At 36.1% G+C, this 25,646-nt stretch overlaps 1 protein-coding gene across 14 annotated transcripts in view; it reads left to right on the top strand.

Moving 5' to 3' along the window:
• The window catches only part of KMT2C (lysine methyltransferase 2C), a 268,830-nt gene that overhangs the window by 140,653 nt on the left and 102,531 nt on the right, over nt 1-25,646 (top strand). For 13 of the 14 annotated variants that reach the window (XM_044765689.2, XM_044765692.2, XM_070516756.1 and 10 more), the window contains 7 exons: nt 59-230; nt 2,123-2,237; nt 13,276-13,445; nt 13,910-14,058; nt 14,872-14,985; nt 15,903-15,980; nt 17,717-18,432. In XM_044765689.2, the coding sequence (XP_044621624.1) occupies nt 59-230; nt 2,123-2,237; nt 13,276-13,445; nt 13,910-14,058; nt 14,872-14,985; nt 15,903-15,980; nt 17,717-18,432 (1,514 nt within the window). The remainder of the gene's footprint in view (nt 1-58; nt 231-2,122; nt 2,238-13,275; nt 13,446-13,909; nt 14,059-14,871; nt 14,986-15,902; nt 15,981-17,716; nt 18,433-25,646) is intronic. The other variant, XM_070516758.1, reaches the window with a different exon arrangement.

The following is a 25,646-nucleotide window of genomic DNA, read 5'->3' as shown; positions in this document are numbered from 1 at the left end:
AAGTCAGAAAAATATTAAATTCTTATACAACGATTTCATGTTTTACTGTTAATTATAGCAAAGGAAGATGCAAACTGTGCAGTGTGCGACAGCCCGGGAGACCTCTTAGATCAGTTCTTTTGTACTACTTGTGGTCAGCACTATCATGGAATGTGCCTGGATATAGCGGTTACTCCATTAAAACGGGCAGGTTGGCAATGTCCTGAGTGCAAAGTGTGCCAGAACTGCAAGTAAGTTTTAATTTCAACTCAAAGGTGTGTATTGAGTTTGAGAGACCCTATTATTAGGTCCTAAAGGTTTGTGTAATATGATAAAGGTTCATACTGCAGCTGTATTCACTCGCACTGACTTCAATTAAAAAAAGATTATTAGATACTTATTAACATTTATATTACTTTGAAACACGTCTAAACAAAAATTAATTTTAATAATTTAAATTCTTCTGGTTGCCTGAAAAGCTAACTTAAATTTGCCAACAATTTTTAAATGAATGATATTAATAATTTAAAATAAATAAACATTAGAAAAATAAAGCAGCTTTTTTTGAGGGAGACTGGGGGCGAGTGTTAATAGGAGAATAAACCTCTAACTACGGAAAGGGGTTATTAGAGTGAGCCGAAGAACTGGTGATATGTTTGAATTTCCACTCAGGAAGAACAATTTATACTAAGAATACTGTTTTTAAAAAATGTTTATATCTATCTGAAAGAAAGTCACCTTTGATAGATCTTTGTCACCATAATACTGAAACAAAGTATTGTATGGCATTGAAACATTTGTAATGGGGTTATCTTCTCCTATTTGTGTATTCCATCTTTTGGTCATTTCTCTAGTCTTTTCTGTGATTTTTTTTTTCTTCATGCTATTAATTAGCATGATAATTTGGGACTATTACCTGCATCTACATTAGTCTTCAAATTGTTTACAAGCTGAGGACAGAAATTATGCCCAACAGTGTCATGATCAGTCTGTTTTATTGGTAATTTAATTTGATAATAATCATCAATATCTTAGAATTATGTGGAATAAATAGGACCATATGCTTTTATATTTTTGTAAGAATTAAGGAAAATACCAGTAAACATTTATTTGATACCCTGTATCTGTGCTTACTTTCTTGGTAAGGAATAAGAGAACTTGAAGAGTGTTTTTCTTCCAAGATCTTTCCATGTAGCTAAAGTGATAAAATATGCAATTTTGTATGTAAAATTTGTTAAACTGAATAAGAAATAACTGGAGGCCAACTAACCCATCTTCCTTTTTACTTCTGTTTATCCCCAGGTTTTATTCGGCAGTTCCTCTCTTAGCTCTTCTTGCATCACCCAGTTTTTCTTTTCCCCTCCTCTTGAATTAAATTCTTAGTATCTGCGAGTGGTTGATAGCCCACAATCAAGGCAGAGAGATCATGCTGTAGGGCAGGGGCCACATCTTTGGGGCAGAAGAGTGTTCAGGGAAAGATTTTAGGTTTTCGACTACAATTCTTAATAATTATGACAAGATTATTATTCTTACACGTACTTAGCACTTACTGTTTAATGGATATTATAAGCTCTTCAACCAGAATTAGAATTCTCACCGTAATCTTTGATTATAATTCACATTATAAATCTGAAACTAAGAGGACTGAAGTCTAAGGTAGTCAGGAGTCACGTAGCTAGAAAAAGAGCAGTCTGAATACAAATACAGGTCTGATGCCACATTTGATCCCCTTTTTATTATATGATGTCTTTCCAGTACACTGTGCCAAGATTTGTTCCTTTCCATGTAGCATCACCTATCAGTTATAGCATTTCCCCCAAGAAAGGATGGGTATGAGATGTTTAAAAAGTGAAGAATCAGAGTCATTCATCTTGTCTTAACCCCTCCTCCTTTGCAGGAATCCTAAAATGACTAAACGAGGTTCACCATAGGTGAGCGTTCACTAAGGATAATTCCTTAGGGACCTTTGGGTGTCTCTCTCATCCTCTAGGGGATTACCTCTATCATTATCTGTGTGTAGACAAAACAGACACTGAGGTATTTATGAACTGGGCAGTTCCCAGGACTGATTCTTTTCATGATTACTTATGTTGCAAACATAAGTTTAAAGATAAGGCATCATTAATGCTATCTTATTTTTTAGACAATCGGGAGAAGATAGCAAGATGCTAGTGTGTGATACGTGTGACAAAGGGTATCATACTTTTTGTCTTCAACCAGTTATGAAATCAGTACCAACCAATGGCTGGAAATGCAAAGTAAGTTGTTTATTTTTTTAAGAAAAATATCATCACCTGTATGTTTTTTATATAGAGCAGACAAATTGGATACCTATTCAAATCTATACATTACCATCAACTTTTTTAAAAAAACAGCTTTATTGATGTATAATTGGTATACACTAAACTGCACATATTTAAAGTCTGTAATTTAATTTGACACATGTATTCACTCATGAAACCATCATCACATTCAAAACAATGGACATATTCATCACCCTGGCAGTCTGCTGGTGCCCCTGGGGAACCCTCCTTGCCCGCTGCTCGCCTGCTCCTCCCCCAGTCTTCCAGGCAGTCTGCTTCCGCGCACGTGCATCAGTTTGCACATTCTAGAATTTTCTATAAATGATGTCACATAGTATATACTTCTCATATTGGTCTCGCTTTTTAAACTCAGCGTAATTATTTGGAGACTCACCTATTTTGCTGTGGGTACCTGTAGTGATTCCTTTTTATTGCCGAGTACTGGAGATACCACAGTTTATTGAATCACCTGTGGGTGAACTTTTGGGTTGTTTACAGTTTTAGGCTGTTATAAAAAATGCTGCTAGAAACTGTTAACTAATATATGTATAGTGCTGTATGGCTTAGATGTTGTTTTTAAATGATTTATCTTTAATCTTTCCAGAAACTCTCTGAAATAGGTAGTATGCCCCTTTGAGGACACTGAAACACAGAGATATATTTTTAAATCCATTAATTTAAAATCCAGAGATGAAATACATTACATTTTGATTGATTGATTTTAGGTGATTTAATGGTGATTTTATATGTACGTATATTTATGTGTGTGTGTATTTATGTTTATATTATATTAAATATTTGGAATCACATTGTATTTGCATATGTATTATGTATATTGTACCTCCCCTGTGGTAGTTTTAGTAAGTGATTATTGACATTTATTTTTTAGATGCTGTTTAAAGTTTCTCTTGGTTTTGAGAGAGATGATCTATAGATATTTTCCCACTTTTTCATTGCTTAAGATATCAATCTTTCTGTTTGGTGGGACACTTTTAAGATGTATTTCCAGTTATTGTTTTATCTTTTCTGGGTATTTTAGTCAGTGATTCTCCCTTCTTCCATTTATTTTGGTATTTGCATCTTTATGAACCTGAGGTGTTCCATGCTGGTCTCTTTAAGCTTCCTGAGGAACTTACTGAGGCTCTATCGTCTGTATCTCTAAACCCTGTAGGTTGGCTGGCAACTCTACCTTCTGGGCAGAGTCAGTATAGTAAGTACCAGGTAAACAACAACAAATTTTAGAATTATTTGTCCATGGAAACACCAAATATTTAAATCTTAAAATGATAGTAGAAGGTAAGAATAACTCGTTTACCTTTAATTCTCAAATGACTCAGTAGAATTTTTTTCTATTTACAAACAATATTTACTATGACCTTTCTTTGAATGTTCTCTAGAATGAATCAATCATAAAAATAGTTCATGTGATTCTTTTGAAATCTACATAAGTAAACTAACAAATTGTAGATTGATAGCTGGTGAGAACTTAGTGGTTAAGTAAATTGTCCATGTTTACTTATTTGTAGAAGCAGAATAGGGACAAAAACTCGGGTTTCCTGTCTTATAATGTAATGTTTATCTAATACATCACGCTTTCTCCCTGTGCTGTCATGCTGTACTTAACTTGAGTAACAGGGCTTTTCTCCCTAGACTAATTTAAGAAATATTTACTGATCTAATTTTCATTTCATATTAGATTGTATGTGCTAAGAAACTAAAGACTCTAGATCCATAGGCCATCTCTACACATTCCCCAGGTTATTTTTTTATTATAATCTTAATTTTATAGAACAGACATGAAGGGAGGCATAAACTTCATCTACAGTAGTTACACTGGCTTTTTAAAAATAAAACTAAATAGAATTTATAAAGTAAATATTAATCTAACAAATAATTTTGCTTTGAAACTAAATTGCCAACACTGTGTTTACTAGAAAGATATTTTCGCAGGTTCAGTTTAGTTCAGTGTGTAAGCTTTTTCTTTGGCTTTAATAATGTTGATACAGAGAATGCCTTTTGTGTAAATAAGTATTTGTATAAAAATAGTACTGATAATGCCATGACCATGTTTACTAGTTGAGTAATCAGACCTCAGAGTTTCAACAAGCAGTCCTTGAAGATTCGATGTAATGAAGTGTCACTTAGTAACTCTAGAAGGCTTTTTGTACACAGGTGCACCATTGTGGCACAGTTGACATCTGTAATAAGTGCTGTATCAATCCAATTATTTCTAAAATACGGAACAGAAGTTCCTCACTGTGTTACCGGTCTGCTGTGCAGTGAACTGTTGTTAGTTGTTGTGTGTGGAGATGAGAGTCCTGTGCTTGCTTTGTGGGTGCAGCTGCTGACTGCTGCGGTGCATATCCCTGTGCCATCCAGACATCTCGTTCTTCTGACCACGATTTTACCATGTAAAATATTGCATCTTACCGATGTCTTTGACAGCACTTGGGACTAAAAATAATAAACACAATGCTGAATGCAGGTATTAAAAAATGCATTATGGCATCCTTGAAGGCCAGTTAAATTGTATATTAATTTTTTTCGGTTAGCATTTCTATGAACACTTCTTTGGTCCCCTGCATCCTCACATTCTTGTCCCATTGGCACAGAAACGCGCCGCTGGTCCCTCTGCTCTGGCCCTTCTATTTGCCACCTGGTGTGTCGCGTTCTCGCCTTCTTCTGGGGCGGCCTTCCGGAGGGGTGGAGTGGAGATGGTCCCTGGAATCCGAGGCGCGCAGCAGCCTCCCGGCGGAGGCCTCCCGGGCTGCTGTGGGGCTGCTGGGCTCGCAGATTGCGAGGTGGTGGCCGCCCGAGGCTCCTTCCTGGAGCTGGAAAAGCGTGGCGGCCTGCGCAAGGGAGGCGTGGACCGGGGGTGAGGCGGCGGGGCTCGTTTGCCCTCTAGGGAGGGTCCTGGAAATGGGCGCGGTCTCACCGGGAGGTCCCCAGGGATGTGGTTCCGCAGATAGGGTGGCAGGAGACGCGGAGGGAGCCGAGCACCTGCGCCCCGCCCCAGGTGAGGCGCGGCACCTGGTTCTAGGGCGGCGGGCGGTGAGTCCCGTCCGGCCGCGGCCCGAGGGTGGGTCCGCGAGGGGAGGGGCCTCCCCCGGAACGGAGCGCCCCCGGGTAACTGCCCTCAGGTTGGCGGCCGGGGAGGAGGGGCCTGGGGCTGTGTGGGAGCTGCGGCCGGCCTCTCGCCGGTTCCCGTTCCTTCCCGTCCGCGGGACGAGGTGGTTTCGCCTGTTCTCACTTAGCTTGATTATTGGGCTAAGGAAAAAACCTGCCGTCGGACAGATTTGTATGTTTATACCACTTTTATCTCTACTACCATGCTTCTTACTTGCGTTTTTACTTTTCTGAAATAGGAAGTTGAATTTGTAATTCGTTTTCTTTACTTTCCTAAGGGAAAAAGGGGTATTTAAGACTATAAATTTACCTTTGATTATAGCATTGGCTGTACCCAAATTTGTTGTATTTGTAACTTTATATCTGTGTACGTCTGACCTGATAACTTTATCTTTCTTTTTTAGGTTGTGCTTAAGCAGTTTCTGCTTTAATTGTATTTAATCAGATGGTTTAATCAATGTAGTTTTCTTTTAAAAATATTTTGATACTGAAATAGTGAGTTTTTAAAGTGTAGTGTTTGTGTTTAGTTAGTTAGATGAAGTCCTTTTTCCTTATTTTTTGACAAGTTGATTCAACAACGTATTGGAATGTAGATAAAAATTGACCTCTGTAATTTTTCATAGCAATTTCTGCTTGTATTTTACTTGCCGTTTTTCTTTTGTCTGTTTTTTACAAAACTGATTTTGTGGCTGTTATTTAGCAAGTAGGTCAGGCCAGTGTTGATGTATTGTGCCTTTTATCAATGTAAAACCATGCTCTTTATCCTGTGTATTGCTTTTTTGTTTGTTTGTTTTAACCAGATATTTTGTTTTGCCTGACAATGTGGCCATGTGGCCACAAGAGGTTTTAGTTTACCAGTTGAATGTGATCTTTTCAAATCTTTTTATTTTGGATCCTTCTGTCATTTTAAATGTATCTTTTGAAAGGTTTAATAGAGTTAACTGTTTAAATTGATGGTAGTAATTGAAATGCTTGGCTATTTTAAGAGAAACTTGCTCTTTTGACTTCCTTTTTGTTTTTCTCTTCCTTTTATTTTCTGCACTGATTTGCAATTCAGAGTCTTATGAATGTTGTTATAAATACTGAAAATATAAATGTTTCTTATCCCATTTCCCATCGAAAATGAAGAAATGAGAAATTTTCCTTTTCCTTTCTCCTAAGTTAACCCGAACTATAAACCTTGTCACTTTTTCTTTGCAAAGAATTACTTCCTCTGTTAATTCCAATCTCATTTCAACCCCAATCTTTTGGACTTTTGTAAATTATCTGAAATTCTATGCATCTGAAAGTGACTGTTCCTTCAGACTACCACAAGGACTTGGTTTGGTATAGTTTAGCATTATGACTTTTTAATACTCTAACAGATTTTTTTTTTTCACCCCCAGAGTCTTCCCAGCTTGTGGTACCACAGAAGAGAAAATCTTTCTTTTCTTTTTTTTCATGGTTTACTTAGTTAAAATCCTTTTTTCTGCTTGAAAGCTTTGGGATCTTTATTTCTGTCTGTTCTCTGGATCTGCTTCCAGGATGTATCTGTAGTGTTCTCCAGAACACAGTGGTCACTGTCAGTCTCCAGTTGGGCTCATGGAAAGGTCCAGAGAAGTGTTGGTTTAAGTTTGCCTCTTTTCTTTTTTAAATAACTACCTTTTTACAGTCTCTTTAATAATCTTTAGTAATATCTAGATAATTTTGTTCTTACTCTTAATTCATTATCTTCTTTGTTATGTTTTTCGTTGTGTTGGAGAATGTCTTCAGAATTCCAGGTTTATTTCTCCAGGTGGTTCTCTGGCTTCCCTTTGTCCTGCTTTCTTACTAGTTTGCTCTCTATAAAGTCTGCTGTTCTCTTTCACAGTGACAGAGTCATTTATAATATTGCCAAGAATATGATTGAAGACTGTTGTTTTTTAAAAACTATTCTTTTCTATGGTGGTATTTATAATACAGTTAAGATTAGGCTGTGGAGTAAAATCTCAGCTTTTCTGGTTACTGAATACAGAATCTTTGGCAAATTCTTTGACTACCCTAAGCCAATTTTCCTCATGCAGAGAATGTTAATAGTACTTACTTCACAGGGGTTTTAGATTTAGTGAGATAATGCCTATAAAGTGCCCAGTGCGATGCCTGAAATAAGTACCCAAATAATCATCATGGACTTTTTCATGGGAAGGCTTATCCTCCGAGCAGTTTGAAGAGTGATTCTCTTTCTCTCCTGTTAAATTCTTTCATAGATCTCTACAGCCTTTTGTCATAATTCATTCATATGTTTAACATTTGAAGGCCTACTGTGTGTCAGACACTGTGGGGGAAGCTGGAGATGCAGGGGCAAACAGGTGTGCCCCACGGGAGTGAGTCTGGTGAGACTGCTCACACTGAAGTCAGGGTGACCAGTTCAGGAGCCACCATTGTCAGCTAGGTTTCTTTTCCCTGTTTCTCTTTCAAGAATGCTTGTGTATGTTTTTAAGTACTTTATTTGGAAATAATTTCAAACTTTAAAAGCTGGAAAAATAAAAATAATACCCATAGGCCATCTGCTTAGATTCACTGAGGTTCCAGCATCGTTGTGTATTCCCTTTCTCCCTCCTCCCCACCCCGACTCCCGTATGTATTTTTTTGCCCTGAACCATTTGAGGGTAAGTTATGTGCACTGTGACCCCCTTACCCCTAAACACTTCAGTGTGTGTTTCCTAATAATCGGGACACTCTTACATAATCACAGCACTGTTACCAGCTTCATAAGTTTACATCAATATAGTATTTTCATCTCATCTACCATCTATATTTCAGTTTTGTCGTCCCCCCCCCTCCACCCGGCCCCATGTAGGTTCCAAGCTCTAGCCTAGGATTAGGTGTTCCATTTAGTTGTCACGTCTGCTTTGACTCCTTTAATCTGGAAAATTTTCTAAGCTCTTCTCCGACTTTTTGATATTGACTTTTTTTCTTCATTTAAGAATGCTTGTTGCATACCCCTATGATTCACACACTCTTCCAGGCAAAAGGGGACATAGCAATGAAAAAAACATACAAAGTCTCTGTCCTCATGGCCTTACTTTTCAGGGGCTTCTGTTGTAGTATTGACAATTTTGAAGAATAGAGTTCTTCCCCACATTTCCTGGGTTTTTCTTTTTTTCCTCAAATAGAACTTTCTTAATTTTGTCTTTGACGTTTCCTTGTGATTATATAGAGTTATGCATTGTTGGCCAGAATACTACATAAGTGATTATGTGCCTTTGTTGGGGTATCACTGCTGAGTGCAGCTGATGCTTTGCTCTCCCTCACAGGTGATGTGAATTCTGATAATCTGATCAAGTTGCTGTCCAATTTCTTCACTGTTTTTCTTTTTCTCCCTTGTATCTAATAAGGCAGTATGTGAGGAGACACTTTAAGACCATGCGAATATCTTGCTCCTCCTCAAAATTTCCTCTAAGAACTTAGGAACTGTTGCCTGATGCAGTTTTTTGTTTGTTTTGTTTGTTTTTGAGGAAGATCAGCCCTGAGCTAACAACTGCTGCCAGTCCTCCTCTTTTCACTGAGGAGGACTGGCCCTGAGCTAACATCCATGCCCATCTTCCTCCACATTATATGTGGGACGCCTACCACAGCATGGCTTGCCAAGCAGTGCCATGTCTGCACCCGGGATGCAAATTGGCAAACCCCGGGCCGCCGAAGCAGAATGTGTGAACTTAACCACTGCGCCACAGGGCTGGCCCCCTGTTGCGGGTTTTACCTGTTGGTTGTAAAATGATGCTTTTCTAACTCTAGCACTCCCTTCACGTTTACCAGTCAGCCCTTTGTATTCTATTGTGAGCATTCTATTGTAACTCTCCCTTCTTTCAGATGTTAAAATTATTTATCTTATTTACTGCAATATTGACTCATAAATTCCTATTATTTTCAATAACTTATAATTCATTACTGTACCTAATTCTTTTTGTGCTCAGATTGTCCGATATTTGCCTTTATAGGCTCTTCATGCTGACCTCTATGTCCTTGACATGCCCTCATCATGTGTTTGAGCACTTCATTACATTTTGGCGTCCTAAGATGTTCCAAGCTCATCTTATACCTCCCCTGCCCCAGCCCTGGAATCAGTCCTCTTCTCTGTAAATCTGGGCTGGGTTCCTTCAGTGGAGAATGGCCACGAGTGTGTTCATTGCGACTGGAGTGTTTGCTTCTTTGCCCTTTCAGCAGATGGGGGCGGGAAATGCCTGCATATATATGTATACTTGCATACATACATAAATATATGTATATTCATACATATACCTAGTTTATAAATAATGAATTTACACCTGTATGTCCAATTCCCATCTCTCCCACCAAGTTTTTGCCTTCTTCCATTCTTGCACATCCATTCTTCTATAGTAAGAATCCTGGGTCCAGCAACACCAACACGTTTACTCAATTGCTCAATACAGTAAACAAACCAACTTCAATTTGTTCTCAGTAATAGATTTTATTCCCCTTTTCTTATTGATTTAATTTAAAAAATATATAGGGTATTAACATGCTTTCAAAAGTCAAAGTTATATAAAAACTCCTAGTCAGAGAATTGTCATTTCCTCTTGTATGACTTCTACCCCATTTCCTCCTGTAGGTAACTAACTTGTTTTCTGATTTATCCTTCCTGAATTTTTTTGTAATGATAAGCAGATGTATATGTTATTGTCCCTTTCCTACACTGGGTAGCGCATTATGTATGTTCTTTTGCATGTTGCTTTTTTCACTCAATAAAATCTGGACATCACTTCATAGAGATCTTCCTCATTACTCTTTATTTATTTATCCCACCCCTCCATTTTGTATCTGTACACAATACACAATACACAATATTGGTTGAATAGTTTATTCAACCAATGTCCTATACTTGGAAATTTAGGTATTTCCAGTATTTTACATTACAAGTGATTCTGTAGTCAGTAACTTTGTGCATACAGTTTTTTGAATTGTTGGGAGTAAATCTCCAGGGTAAATTCCCAGAAGTGGGATTAGTGGCATGGGGGGGGGGGTTAAATGCATATATGTAGTTTTACTGGATATTTTTAAATTCCCTTGGGCCTTGTGGCAGTTCTCGTTGCCACCAGTAATGTATGAGGGAACTTCTTTTCCTACATCCTTGCCGACAGATGTTTAGCTTTTGAATTTTTGCCTGTCTTATGGGTGAAAAATGGTATCTCGGTGTAATTTAATTTTTATTTGTCTTTTGAATGAAGTTGATCATTTTTTCAAATGTTTAAGGGTCACTTTTACCTCTTTTTTGTGAGATGTCTGTTCATGTTTTTTGCCTATTCTTGAAGATTTTACTCCCCAATTTAAGAGTTTCTATATGGGGGATATAAGCCCTTTGTCTGTATTATAGGAGGTACATACTTGCCTTTTGTCTTTGCCTGTGTTATTTTTTGCCGTGGAAAAAGTTTAATTTTTATGTAGTCAGATTAATCAGTCTTCTGTTGTTTCAGGGTTTTTGAGTTAAATGCACAAAGCCCTTCCCTACACTGAGGTTATAGACGTGTTCATATTTTCTTTAGTTTTTACATCATTCTGTCTTTTACGTTTAGCTCTCTAATCCATTTGGAGTTAATGCTTGTGTATGGTATGAAGTATTTTTTTTCCAATTGACTATCCAGTTGTCCAAAAACCATTCACTAAAAAGACCGTCTTTGCCGCAGTGACCTGAGATTCCAGACTAGAGTTTTAGATTCGGTTGGGTTTATTTCTGGAATTTCTTGTGTATTCCATTGATCTGTCTTTCTGTTCATTAACCAATACCATACTGTATTAATTTTAGAGGCTTTTGCAGTATCTGGTAGTGTTGGTCCCCCTTCAGAGCTTTTCCGTTTCGCATTTTTCCTAGCTGTTCTTCTGTATTTATTTTTCCATATGAACTCTGGGGTCAGCTTATCTAGCTCCATGAAAAACCTCATTGGGATTGCTCTAAATGTGTTAATTGATTTAGGGAGAAATGACATCTTGATGATATTAAGACATCCTAAATAAGAACAAGATATGTGGGCCGGCCTGGTGGTGTAGCAGTAAAGTTCGCACGTTCCACTTCATTGGCCCAGGGTTCTCCCGTTCAGACCCCAGATGCGGACCTGTGCACCACTTATCAAGCCATGCTGTGGCAGGTGTCCCACATATAAAATAGAGGAGGATGGGCACGGATGTTAGCTCGGGGCCAGTCTTCCTCAGCAAAAAGAAGACGATTGGCAGCGGATGTTAGCTCAGAGCTAGTCTTCCTCAAAAAAAAAGAAAACAAGATATGCTTTACATTTGTTCATTTCTAGTGTAGTGTCTTCTAGGAGAGTCTTATAATTTTCTTTGTATAGATTTTGGACATTTCTTAAGTTTATTTTTAAATATTTTATCTATTTTGTTGCTGTTATAAAATAGGATTTTCTCATTTATTATATCTTTAAACTGGTTATTTGTGTATGTGAATTCTATTGACCTTTCATTGCTAATTTTGCATCCTGCTACTTGCTTAAATTCTTTTCTTGAATTTATGATTCTGTAGGATTTTCCAAGTATACTATCTTGTCATCTACAGAGTTTTGTTTCTTCTTTCCGTATACTTCGTCCTGTGTTTTCATTTATTTCAGTGTTTTTACACTGGCTTCAGAACCACTTTAAATAGTACTAGAGATAGTAGGCATCCTTACTTTGTTCCTAACCTTGTTGGGAATGCCTCTAGGGTTCCTCAATTAAATAAAATGCTGACTTTAAAGGTATGTGTGTGTATATACATCACATTAAGGAAATACTCACCCTTTTTTATTTTCTCAACCATTTTTTATTAGGAATGAGTTTTGATTTTTTCCCAAAGGAAAAAGCAGCTATTTTTGAGCATCTAATGAAATAATTTATTTTTTCTCCTCAAACCTAATAGTACGTTAAATTTTATTAAAATGTTTTCTAATATTTAACCATCCTTGCCTTTCTTGTATAAATGCCACTTGAACATGACTTACTGTTTTCTTAATTTGTTACTGGGTTCTATTTGCTAGTAATATTTTATTCAGAATTTTTGTATCAATATTTATGAGTGCATCTGTTTTAAATCTGTAAGACTTTAGCAGATCTATGGTTCATGCTAGTTTCTGTCTTTTGATGAGCAAATCTTTCATATCAACCCAGCAGCTCAAAAAGATATCTGTTTTGTTGGTGTATTAGTTTGGAAAGTTGGGGTGGGTAGTGAGAGCCCCACGAGTTGTTAGCCTTTTGCTCAGGATTTTAAGGCATGCTAGCTCACAGGCACAGAAGAGGATTTTGGCGGGCCTCTGGCAGGTCTTGCACTTCCTAAACAGTTCTCCATTGATGTGGATAGTGCCATTCTTTGTTCTGAAAATCTGACAAGCCATAGTTGGGCTTTGATGTGGAGTGATTATTTTCACAATTTCAGACACCAAGTCATTTGGAGTGGGTCATGATGTTTCTTTAGTGCAAATTCTTCTTTTCATTTCCTAAGCTACCTATTAGCAAATGGAACACCCTATCAGCACCGTTTAGCTTTCTTCGGTAGGAGTTGAGTAGACTTACTCTACACAAGCTACTTCCTGATTTGGGATATGTTTCTTATTTTAAATTTGGGTTGCTATGTTCTCAGTTTCTTCTTCCCTATTTATGTTTTCTTGGATGTGTCTATCCCCTATTTACATTTTCCTGGAGATTTTATTGTAAATTGAGTGATATCTCATCAGATTGGTTCAAAACAAACTGCTTTTTCAAAAACATGTATTTTAAATTAGTGTCATGAAAATTAAAGTTTAATGTATAATCTACAAATGTTTCACTGATTTCAAAGAGGTTTTCACCAGAATTGCTATGCAAATGCATACCAAACTGTTTTTGTTTCATTTTTCCTGGTGTTTAGAATTGCAGAATATGTGTAGAGTGTGGCACACGATCTAGTTCTCAGTGGCACCACAATTGCCTGGTATGTGACAGTTGTTACCAACAGCAGGATAACTTATGTCCTTTCTGTGGGAAGTGCTACCATCCAGAACTGCAGAAAGACATGCTTCATTGTAATATGTGCAAAAGGTAAGAAGATACAATTATTCCATTTAAGTGTTTCGTCAGTTCTTCTATCCTTCTGGTCATTTACTCTTGTCATTTATCTTTGAGCTCTAACCTTTCATCACTCCAGTAATTCTTTTAGTACGGAGTACTTTTATAGATGGAATTAAATTACTTTTCTTTCAATCTGAATGGCATTAGAAAGTGATTGGACAAGAGATAATAAGACTAGAAATGAGCATTAAAAGGGAGCATTAAGAGAAAATAGTTTAAAAATATGGAAGTAAAAATAGGTCAACATCTCTAATGACATCCCAAAATGCCATTTCTTTTTCTAGAACCTTCACCAATTGCCAACCCCTGTAACCTGTCTTCTGCCCTCCTTAACCCTTCCTGTATCCAGTTTTCCAGCAATTCCCTCCCTTTTCCATAGATATTAACTTGACTTTAAGTTAGAGAATTTTATTTAAATATGTTTATCACTGCAGATGGGTTCACTTAGAATGTGACAAACCAACAGATCCCGACCTGGACTCTCAGTTCAAAGAAGAGTATATCTGCATGTATTGTAAGCATTTAGCAGCTGCTCTGGATCCATTACAGCCTGGTGAAGTGGAGATGGCTGTAGTCACTACAGGTAAACTGGAGATTTTTTTTAATGATTCTGTGCCAGCCAGTCACGTATATATTACTTTAGCACTAATGAGGGAATCCTGTGTATCAGATCCCATCTTATTCTCAATTTCTCGACTGTTAAATATACATGTGATCTTGTCATCTCTGAATCTGACGGCTAACATCTCATCTAGCTTCTTTCCGACCATTCTCCTAATACTTGAATTCCAGGACTAGTGTGCTTTACTCCAGTTTGTTCTTTGAGCCATTAGTGGAAGTTACTCAGTATTTGGCCATATGACCTAGTTTGCCCTTAATAATCTCAGTTGTTTCACTCCATACAAGTTTTAGTTTTATAATATCCTTCTTAAATGTTAATTCTCACCTTTGGAGCCCAAGATTTTGTTTAGGTATTTTTAATAGTGTACTGTTGATTCTTAGATGGTAAAGAAAACAGACCTGCTTACCAGATTGTTTCTCATTTTCATTAATATGAATGGCAACTTCAATAAAGGTGTTATTTTATCATCCAAAAAGGCTTCAAGTAGACATATCTTAATTACTAATATTTTGTTTCTAAGATACTGTCAGTATCCAGTTGTGGAATAGCCTTTTAAAATAATAATAATGCCAGTTACCTTTTAATTCATTATACTTTTCATGTTTTATAAAATGTAAATGTATATTTGGTTCAAAAAAAAGAATGTGAAGAATAATTTATGGCCTTTTTGGTGATAATTTACCCTCACTATATCAAAGGAATAATTGCTGACTTAGTTATTAACAAAAACAGAAAAACTCATTTGAGCTAAAGAATAAATAATTTTCTGTTAAGATTATAACAACGAAATGGAAGTTGAAGGACTTGAAGACCATATAGTATTTCTGGAGCAAGCAGTTAATAAAGATGTCGATGGTCAGGAATCCACACCTGGAATTGTTCCAGATGGTAAGAAGGTTTTTGATGATGAATATAGTGTATTTTCTGAAGAAGATGTGTATATACAGTGAATAGGTGAACAGCTGCTAAAACTTGAGTACCCATAAATGAAAATGAGCCAAGATACAGTCACTTAGGGAATTGTTTAGAGAGGAACGTTTTGGTAAAATAAACTTAGACAGAAATTAATAGGGGAAAGCGCATGTAGATATTTGTAGTTCAGCTGTAATCTAGACTTAATCATAAATAACTATTTTGTTTAGGGATTAAGTGATTTTCATTAATAAGCAATTTGTTATTTTCTCTTTCAGTATGCTTGTAATTACTAACTAGAGCTGTGGCTAATTGTGAGGTGTTTCATGCTGAGAGCAGGAAGAATTTATTGTTTTAGCGTCTCAGGAGTCCTATTGAGGATTATTTCAGTTATTTAAGTGATCTTTCAACTAAGTTTTTTGCAATATTGATAATACCTATTACTATACTTGAAGATCTGAAATTAATGAAAGACCAGGTTGGAGCAAAACTACTTATTAAATTTATTCTTGGGCTCATCTGACAGTCTGTGAGATTTTATGTGAAATTGTGTTATGTAGATTGAGTATATACAGAAAAAGCCTCTGAGATTTTTTGAGATTGTTTATATTTAACAACTCTCATTAAAAGCTATACATCATAAAGATGTAAAGTGAAGAAAAATAAGACAAAGTTATCTATAATAATAAATCTTATCATAGTGTATAATCAGATTCCTAATTTAATCTTCATATGCTACTTACTAATCCATAGTAACAGTATGTTTTGGGCTTTTATTGGAAATTGGCATTTGGCAGTGGGATAAAAATCTTACTCAAATTACTGTTGAGAGAGCTGTGCTTTAGAGAAATTTTGACTCCTTGCTGGAGATTCCATAAATGTGTTATTCACAGCAGTTCAAATACACGCTGGAGAGCAGCAGAGGAGTAATCCACCAGAAGGTCTTGACACACACAGTCTTCTCATTTCTGGTAAGCAATATGTTCATATTGTCTTAATTTGAGTTACAACATAATGCCTTTATGATTGCTCTGCACATTCGAATCACTATTAAGTTAGCTTTTCAAATTATTCCAAAGAATTGTTTACTATTACTATATACACATTACAGCAAGGAAATCTTTGAGTTAAGTGATCCTTTTCTTGAAAAGAATTGGCAATGGATTTCTAAAGTAGGTTACATTCTCTATAAAAAGTTGCTAAATCAAAGTGTTGATTATTAGGCAAGTTGAAAATCGTTGTGTAAGACTATGTAGTAGTTGACTGTAATTGAACTGCTTAGGCTGTAGTGTGTATTTACACTGTTATCTTAATACTTCTTGCCTGGCATAGAACAGAAACAATATACTCATGGTCTCTATGTGTATTGCACGTATTCCTCTTTGCCACTGAGAGTTGAGGTAATTGGTCTTCTATTAGCACATAATTTAGGCTTCATGTAGTTAGGATAAGTTTGTTTCCCTTGAGTCACTCAAATGATGGTACTTTCAGATTTGAACCATTGTGTTCACTCTAGACTTATGTGTATTTAATTTTCTGTTTTAAAAATCTATTTTTGTCATTCTTTTTTTACGTTAAATATTTTTGAAACATTTTTGTGTTTAGAAATATTTAGTGTGATCAGATCCTAATATTTGTTGTTATTTGATGTTTTTTCCTTTATCCTCAACTGTATTCTTTCAATAACGCAGCAATGAGAAGTGAGATTCATTTTGATATCAGAACATAAATAAATTTCAGTCACCATGGTAAATAGCAAATGAGGAAATTAGTGTCTCTATGAATGTAACTTAGAACTTACCTTGATGGTATTTGAAATAAGTGCTTTTATCTTCAGTAGTCTTACCTTGTATATAAAGCCATTTAAGGCTCATGTCAGTTGGACCTGTAGCTTAGTCTTAAGTAAGATAGGATTAAAGGTTAAAGACACTGGTACCTGGATTTAAAATTTACTAGTCAGTGGTTATATATATTTCTGATATCTAATCATGTTTATTGACTTGCTAAGATTTGTCTCTTTGGTTATAGATGATGAGGAAGAGCAAGGATTATATCCCAAAAATGTATTGAGTATGTTAGTAAGTGCAGCGAAGCAAAATAAGTCTTTTCTATCTGTGGTCATTACTCATTTGAGTCTATAGATGCTTTGATTACATCTGGGGTGTCTGCTATTGCAAACTATCTTTACATTCTAGACTAGTCTTTGCTCTTTAACTTGGGCAGCTCATGTAACATCACTGAGCCTCATTTTCCTAGCAGTAAAATGAATATAACTTTACCTACAAAATTTTAAATCTTTTTGTAAGTGCTCAGATTGCAAAACATCATGTATGCATAATAGAATTATATTAGGAATTAATTCTAATTTAATATTCTTACCAGAAATTACTGTAAACTCTGGGAATCCAGTAAGGCGATGTTTTTGTAGGTTTTTCTGGTCTGATCTGTGACTGATTATAATCCATAAACCCTGGTGTATTTTGGCCTTTATTAACTTAATAATTGCCTTTCTTGATGAATACCTTCTGATTTAAGAAATAGTTTAACTAAAGGTTAGTTTGAGGACCCTGGCCTTCCCCATTTTTTGCCCAAGCCTACTATTTTCAAGCCACAAAGTTATAGACATTAGTGTCTTATACCTACTCGTAGTTAGAGGTTTTTAAAATTCGTATGTAGATTAACATAACAAATATTCCAAATTTTGTAGAATCATCCCAAGATAAAATGAATCCTGAATTGGAAAATAAGATTTCTCATGAAGCTGATGGTGAAAAAATGGAAATGCCTTCTAAAGGGTTGCATATTGGTGATGATCAAAATGAAAACAAAATGGAAGTGTCAGAAAATGTTGAAGTCCTCGCACACCAGGTTGATGTGTCGCCAGAGGCGCTGCAGTTGTTGGCGGAACCTAAAGTGCTGGCGTCCACGGAAGAGTCAAAGCCTCCCACATTACTCAGTGAACCTGTCACTGTTCCACCAGAAACGTTAGTGTCCCTGTGCGCGGAAAGTACTTCTGCATGTTCGAAGGAACAGTTGTCTTTCGAAAGGGTGCAAGAAAAAGTGGAACAGACAGAAAATTCTGAATCTTCCACTGCATGTATGGACTTGGAAATGACTCCTGCAGTTGAGAGTTGTGTGAAAGATAGTTTATGCCAAGAAGACAAATCTATAAAATTACCATCTGAGACAGAGTCATCATTTCCATCCTCAGCAGACATAAGCAAGGCAAATGTGTCTTCCTCTCCGCCACTGTCTTCAGACTTGCCTTCCCATGACGTGCTGCCAACTTACCCTTCAGCTCTCCAGGCTTCTGTTGGAAACATCATGCCTACAACTTACATCTCAGTCACTCCAAAAATTGGCATGGGTAAACCAGCTATTACCAAAAGAAAATTTTCTCCTGGTAGACCTCGATCCAAACAGGTAGGGTGATTTTAATGAGGTTGACAGAAAAGAGTTGGAGCGATTATCTAAAATGAGAAGGTGTGTGTGCAGCTTTGATTTGGAGGACAGCTTTTTCTGTCTTGAAGTAGAACGTAGATGTGATGTTGACTTATGTTTTGGCCATTAAAAAAAGTGCTGTTAATGTAATTTATTAAACTTGAAGTGATCTTATTTGGAATTTTAGCCTGATTGGGACGTACAAATGAAATCTATAGCTGTATTGTGTAGTTTGATTATAGTTTCTGATAGAAAACACTTAAAAAATTCTTTTAGTTCTGTGACACAGTAAAATAGTCTTTAAAAAAAAAAGTAAAGTTTTGAGTATACTATAACTAACATTTATTTTTTTCCCTCTAATATATTTGTTTATTGATATTATTCATTGTATATATTTTTAACTGCTTAAGCATCAAAATTTTCTCAGGGAATTTTTCATGCTGGGAGATTTTTCATTTTGATTTTTCTATTTGCTAACTTTTTTGTGGGATTTTTTTCAAGTTAGGACTTATTTCAGTGGTTTAATGGAAAAATCTTAGACTCGTATTGTTGATCTTCAGGAAGTGAAGGGAGCTTTTTCTATGATTGTTTTAAGTAGTGTAGATTCTCCCCTTCAGGGGTGAGTTTCACTTCTTTTTAAGTGGGACTTAAGTGAAACTATGAGGCAAAGTGAAGACACAGTAGCTAAGAATGATTTTTTCCTACAAAATTCCTACTTTCTGAAGTTTTTATAAAATGATAGGATATCAAACCATGCAGAAGGTTTAGTCACAGTAATAATTTGGAGTTTCAAGTCTTGTAATTTAAATTGCTTTCAGGGATTAAAGTTTGACTTTTTATAGGAATAATAATATCTTTATCATCTAATTTTGGGATTGTAAGCTCAGAAGAAAAATAAAATCAAATTTTATTTTAATGTGAAAATTAGTTCCCTCAAAATAAAATCCAGATATATTTTATTCTCTAAAGACAATACTTTACACCAAAGGCAGAGTAATTTCCACTTGGGACTTAACTATTTCTCTATGGTAAAGACATTTGCAATAAACTAAAACACTCTATATATACCTTTCTCTAAGTATTTTCCTTGATATTTATTTTCTATTCTACCAAGAGGATTTTTCTTTTTTTAGCAATGGAAATTTGAATCTCAAATTTATTTTAGTTGAGCTATTTACCTTCTTTAAGGATACTGTATCATAAATGTTTCTGTTAAATTTTACTGTCTCTCCCCTTAGAGACTTCTGTTCAAACTGAGAAACTCTTAGGATTATTTCTCTGTTGACTTATGTTCCAAAATATTGTGTGTATGTATGTATGTGTTTGTATCTGAGTGTGTGTACTTGTGTATGTGTATGAAAGTGTGTATTTTTTCCCCCAGGTTCATCCACTTTTATATGAGTCATGTCCTAAACATTTGCTGTTGCTGCTGCTGTGTTCTCTTTCAATTCCCAATTCTGGTAGTATTCTACTTTCTATTTAGCTGCCCCTGTCGCTTTGCTGCTGATCTCATCAGCAGTTTGTAGGCCATGTTTCCCCCCCCATTAGCTTGGTTTTAGTTGTGTAGCAAACAACCTTCACTTGGTGATTCATAGCTTGCTAATATACTGCCATTTTTGTGGGGAGTAGGAATTGGATAGAACAAGGTAGCTCTTTCATTGTTTTAATCGCTGCTGAGGTAATGGGATCATAACACCAAGGAACATTCTATACCTAAACAGGGATGTGTGTATACTTATATTCTATTATGTGAATTTCTTTGATTTCAGGCATTTCTGTGTTATATTTTTTGTTTTATTTAGTGTTTATTTTGCATATTCTTGGCAGTAGGGACTGACTATAGAATGAAATGACTTTTCATGGCAGTGATTGTGATGTGAGTAAGATTCTTTGGTTTCCAGCTGTCGCTTTGATTAACATGACTGGTATTTCCATATTTTATTGAATATCATCAGTTCTATGATCTTTACCAGTATAGTGAATACCTTCCTAACCAAAGAACTGCACATTTCGTGGGTTAAAATTTTGTTTCACACTGGTCAAATCTTTATTTTTATCTTAACCTTTTCTAATATTACATGAGTTTTTCTGAGAATTCACTTAGAAATTAAATGAATACTTTAATTAGAAACAGAAAATCTGAAAGCTTTAAAGTTAGATGTGACAGTTAGCGACTGGAGTATTATCTGGAGATATGAGTTAGCCAGTCCAAGGGTAAGCCAGTGCTGCCCAGTAGAAATATAATGTAAGCCTCCTTATCTAATTTAAAATTTTCTAGTAGTCCCACTTAAACATTAAGAAGCAGGTGAAATAAATTTTAATACTTTTTTTTTTTAAAGATTTGTAAAATTTTTTTCTTCCCCAAAGTCCCCCAGTACATAGTTGTGTATTTTTAGTTGTGGGTCCTTCTAGTTGTGGCATGTGGGATGCTGCCTCAGCATGGCTTGATGAGCGGTGCCATGTCCGCGCCCAGGATTCGAACCAGCGCAACCTTGGGCCGCCAAAACAGAGCCCACGAACTTAACCACTCGGCCACGGGACCAGCCCCTAATAGTTTTATTTAACCCAATATATTCAAAATATTTTAGCTCTTAATATTTATAAAATTATTAATGGGATATTTTTACATTCACTTTTCATGCTAAGTGTTCGAAATCTGGTTTCAGACCAACTACATTAGAAGTGATCAGTAGCCTCATAAGATGAGTGGCTACTTTATTGGACAATGCAAGGCAAAAACATCTTTAAAAATATGAAAGCTTTAACTCCAGAGTTATTGATGAAATTAAAAGAAATACCAAATAAATTTAAGATTGATAAACTAAGAATGTTGCTGTGCTTTCACTGTTTCTTAAAAATGTTTTATTAACCAGAATGTTCTTCTTTCTTTCTTTTTTTTTTGCTGGGAAAGATCGGCCCTGAGCTAACATCTGTTGCCAATCTCCCCCCTCTCCCCTCCGCCAGCCCCAAGCCCCAGTACGTGGTTGTATATTCTAGTTATAAGTCCTTCTGGTTCTTATATGTGAGCCACTGACACAGCATGGCTACTGATAAGTGGTGTGGTTCTGCATCTGGGAACTAAACCCAGGCTGCTGAAGCAGAGCATGCCAAACCTTAACCACTTTGCCCCAGGGCCAGCAACTACTTTCACTGAGTTTTTAAAGATTGCAGTAGAAATACTTCAATTCCTCCAATTATTCATAGGACTCTTCTTAAAACAGATGATAATGAAACCGTTTGTTGTAGTAACACATCACTCCATGTACTTTCAATGTATATTAGTCAATATGCAATCCGTATATATACACTCTCACACTCATAGGTATTCATATGTACGTATATACACGCACATGAGTACATATGTACATGCACATACTTACACGCAGGTCTGTGTGTACTGATAGCAAGGTATGGATGGGTATATATTTATGTGTATATATTTCACTATTCTGAATCTGTAACATCAGGACACAGAATGGAATCTATATCTCAAGTATTGGAAGTCTGTTATCAAATGTCAAATTGTATAGGAGTATTTTCCCTTTAGAAGAGGTTGGTAACTGAAGTTTGACGTTTTATATTGTGCCTTTTATATGGAAGATTTTAAGTGTTATTTAGCAAGAAATATGCCATTTTCTTATGAGACGTTTCAAATATATCTCTAATGTGTGCTTCAAAACCTTACTAACTCCAGGAATAGTAATAAGTTTTTTTCTGATGGTTGTGGATAGAAAAAGATTCTTTCTTGCTTTCTTGCTCACTTCAGACACAGAATTTCACAAAGATAAGGAGGAAGAATTTAGACATGATGGGTAGTAGGAGAAGGAAATTGGTGGGAGTAGTGACAGGCAGCAAATTGGACATGGTTTCATACAAATTGTCCCAATGAATCCATTGTCTTTTCTCTCATCTTTTATTGAAGTTATGTGTTTATGTATGTTTTAGTATTTTACTTTCCATTATTTTTATAAGTATACCCACATTTGGCCTTGGGTTTAGAAAAGCGGTTATTGACTTTACAATATAACATAATCACCTTGGGAGCTTTTAAAACTTACAGTGCACTGACTCTGCCCTTCACCAATTAAAACCCAGCCTCTGACAGTCTTCTTTTACCTTAACCTTGGAAGGAGAGTCCAGGGCTAGAGAAATGTGTTACTCATTGTTTTGTTACTTTTATGCATTAAACATAGTAGTCTGAGAAATGCTCTTAAAAAGCAGTGGAAAACAGAATGGAACACTTTTTTATCATATCAAATCATTTGTGTTTTTTGGTTTCTATTCCATTTTTCTCACCCACATTTGTATTTATCCATTCTGATTTGGAAATTCTGACGTAATAGTAATCTTAGCTCCTCTTCTGTTATTTACCCTATTGGTGTCATGTCATTTTATGGGAAAATATTTAATGTATTCACACAACTGTGATCTACTTCAGACACTCATGTACTAATTGCTTTAATGATAGTATTGGAAGAGTTTTTATTAGACCTATGAAATATGTTTTCTTAGAAATGTTTTCATGAAACATTGCTAAAATATTTCAAGGAAACTTCATAAAACATAAGTACTCTTAACAATATTTAGAGTACTTTCAAATTCTGAGGATTTTTGTCTTCATTTTTGATTTTACCTTTCCACCGTTTTTTGTTGCTAGCATCGTATACAGTCATGCATCGCCTAATGAAGGGTGCATTCTGAGAAATGCATCATCCGGTTATTTCATCGTTGTGTGAATATCACAGAGTGCGCTTAGACAAACCTAGGTTGTGTAGCCTACTACACACCTGGGTTATATGATACTAATCCTATGGGACCACCGTCATATATGCAATCTGTCATTGACCAAAACGTTGTTATAGGGTACGTGTCTGTATATAGAAAGCTTAGGACTTACCATAATTGTAAGACTGATATCCTTTGAGAGGTACTCATAGAGAAGATGAAATTTCTTCATTATAGTATGTTTCCAAAGGTAGTACTTCATTAGATCATAACTGCTTTCCCGTTACATTGTGAATTAAATTTATTTTTCATCAATTTAAGTAATTTCACTATGAACCATAGAATTTTATAACATACTTGTGTACTGCAATAGCATTTTAAATGTGTTTCAAATTAACATATCAATTTCATAATCTATTCCTGTGAGAGAAAAGCAGGCCTCTAGAGTGGTGAGCTACAGAGGATCGTAGTTTTGTTAACAATTAATTATAAGTAAGCAATTTTTTTTAATAGTGGACACCATTTCTGGTTTGTAAATGCAAATCCATTAAGCAAGAAGCACTGTTGACATTTTTTGGGTTTTGTTTTTAGGATAAAAAAGGCAGATCTGTAAATCATATTGTTTAATTAATGAGTTTCAGTTCTTGATAAATTATTTCATATCCAGCTTTTAATTAAAATGTTTGAACTTTGAAATGTTGCTTTATGTAATGTACACACAATGGTATTGATTGAAGGAAAAGAAATTTTGCAGGTAGTTGTCATTGTCCATTCTTGAATACCTGCCAGGTAGAACCTACATATCTGAAACCTTGTCTTAGAACCTAAAGAAGATTTCATTAGTAAATGATGTATATTCTCTATTTTTTATGAGGAATAAAAGATGCAACGTGGATGCCAACAGTGATTTTTTCACATGCATTTTAGTCTAACTGCTATGCTGCCTTTTAAAAAAATGACTTTTAAGAAGTATTTTATATTGTTTATATCTATTTGTACTATAGTTACTTGTCACTAGAAAAGACTGATTAGTATATATTCAGCATGAACATTTCCATAGTGCAGTTGCTGGGATGCAAACCCTTGTTCGTCCTTTATTGTCTGTGTGACACTCAGCAAGTTCCTAGTGAACTGTCTTGATTTCTTCATCTGTTAAACTACATCATATGGTGGTTGTAGGAATTTAACAGTAACACCTGTAAAGCACCTGACACATAGCCGATGGTAAGTGCTGCCCTGCTTTCTTTCTTGAACTGCAGAATAACGCAGATATTCTGTGAAAATGGAGACTTGAGAAAGACGTAATAACCATGTATTAAATGCAGTTCTGGAGTGGTGTTCCTAAAACCAAACAGATTGACTAATAGCTGCTTGTACTAAAATGGGCCAATGAAAATAACTGCAGGCCTTGACTGAGTCAGACACTGGTCACAGTAAATACCATACATAGTAGGTTTCTTGCATTCAAAGCCAAATAATGGTTGCCCAGATTTTAGATCTCAGCAGCCCATTACCTATACTGTGTGCGGTATGTGTTGCAGTAGAAGACACCACAGGTGCTGCGGGAAAGCTGAGGGGGCCAGAGGGAAAGCTCACCTCGGGCTAGCAGTCCTAGGCGTGTTTTCTAGAAATGAAGACTAAACCCTTGCTACTCAAAGTGTGACCTGCACACCTACAGGAATACCAGAGTCACCTGGGAGTTTGTTAGGTGGAATCTCAGGCTCCACTTAACTTGAACGAAAATGCACATTTGAAGAAGACCCCCATGCAGGCATTCCTCTAAACCATTGGAAAACTGTCGTTTTAAACCTAAAAAATGTCTAGCCCTTTCGGTGTCAAGCTGCACACACATCAGATTAGAGGCCTCAGACTTTCCTCTTGTCTGTCATATTTCTGAAGCTATTACCAAAACCGTTGCAGCAGCAGCCAAATTCATATTCTTAAATTACTGAAGGCTAAGTCTGGTAACAGCTATTTCTGTACGTTTCTGTATCTTATCAAGTCACTGTCAGCAGTAAATTTCTTCTATTTGATGTTGAACTCAGTTTTGTTTATGAGATTTATTTATGTGAAAAGAATTCTGTAAGTCATAAGTGAGTTGTTTCCTGCTGTAGCTGTTACGTATGTGAGTTAATGTATGTACCAAAAAGACAAATGATACACTGTAATGTTTTCTGTTTCTCTCACTTGCTGTCCTCCTTTCTGCTCTACCTTCATTGTTTTTGCTTTCTCTAAATCAGACTCACCTTTTAATAGCAGTCTCGGTTTTCCGTAGTGTGTTGGGAGAGGCTGCGCCTGAGGCTGACTTAGGACTTGGAGGTGTGAGGTTTCCCAGGAGACATCAGCCCTTCCCTGGCCACTCTTAAACTGATTCGGTAGATTAGGATAGTCATGGGCTCTAATTGTGACATTGATCATATTTAACAGGATTTGACTTCTAACAGAAAGTTACCCATAATAGCCTATCCTCC

Source organism: Equus asinus, chromosome 1 (assembly GCF_041296235.1).
Source record: "Equus asinus isolate D_3611 breed Donkey chromosome 1, EquAss-T2T_v2, whole genome shotgun sequence".
Lineage (NCBI taxonomy): Eukaryota > Metazoa > Chordata > Mammalia > Perissodactyla > Equidae > Equus > Equus asinus.
Note: the sequence above shows the minus strand (reverse complement) of the source record. Positions and strands in the feature narration are given on the sequence as shown.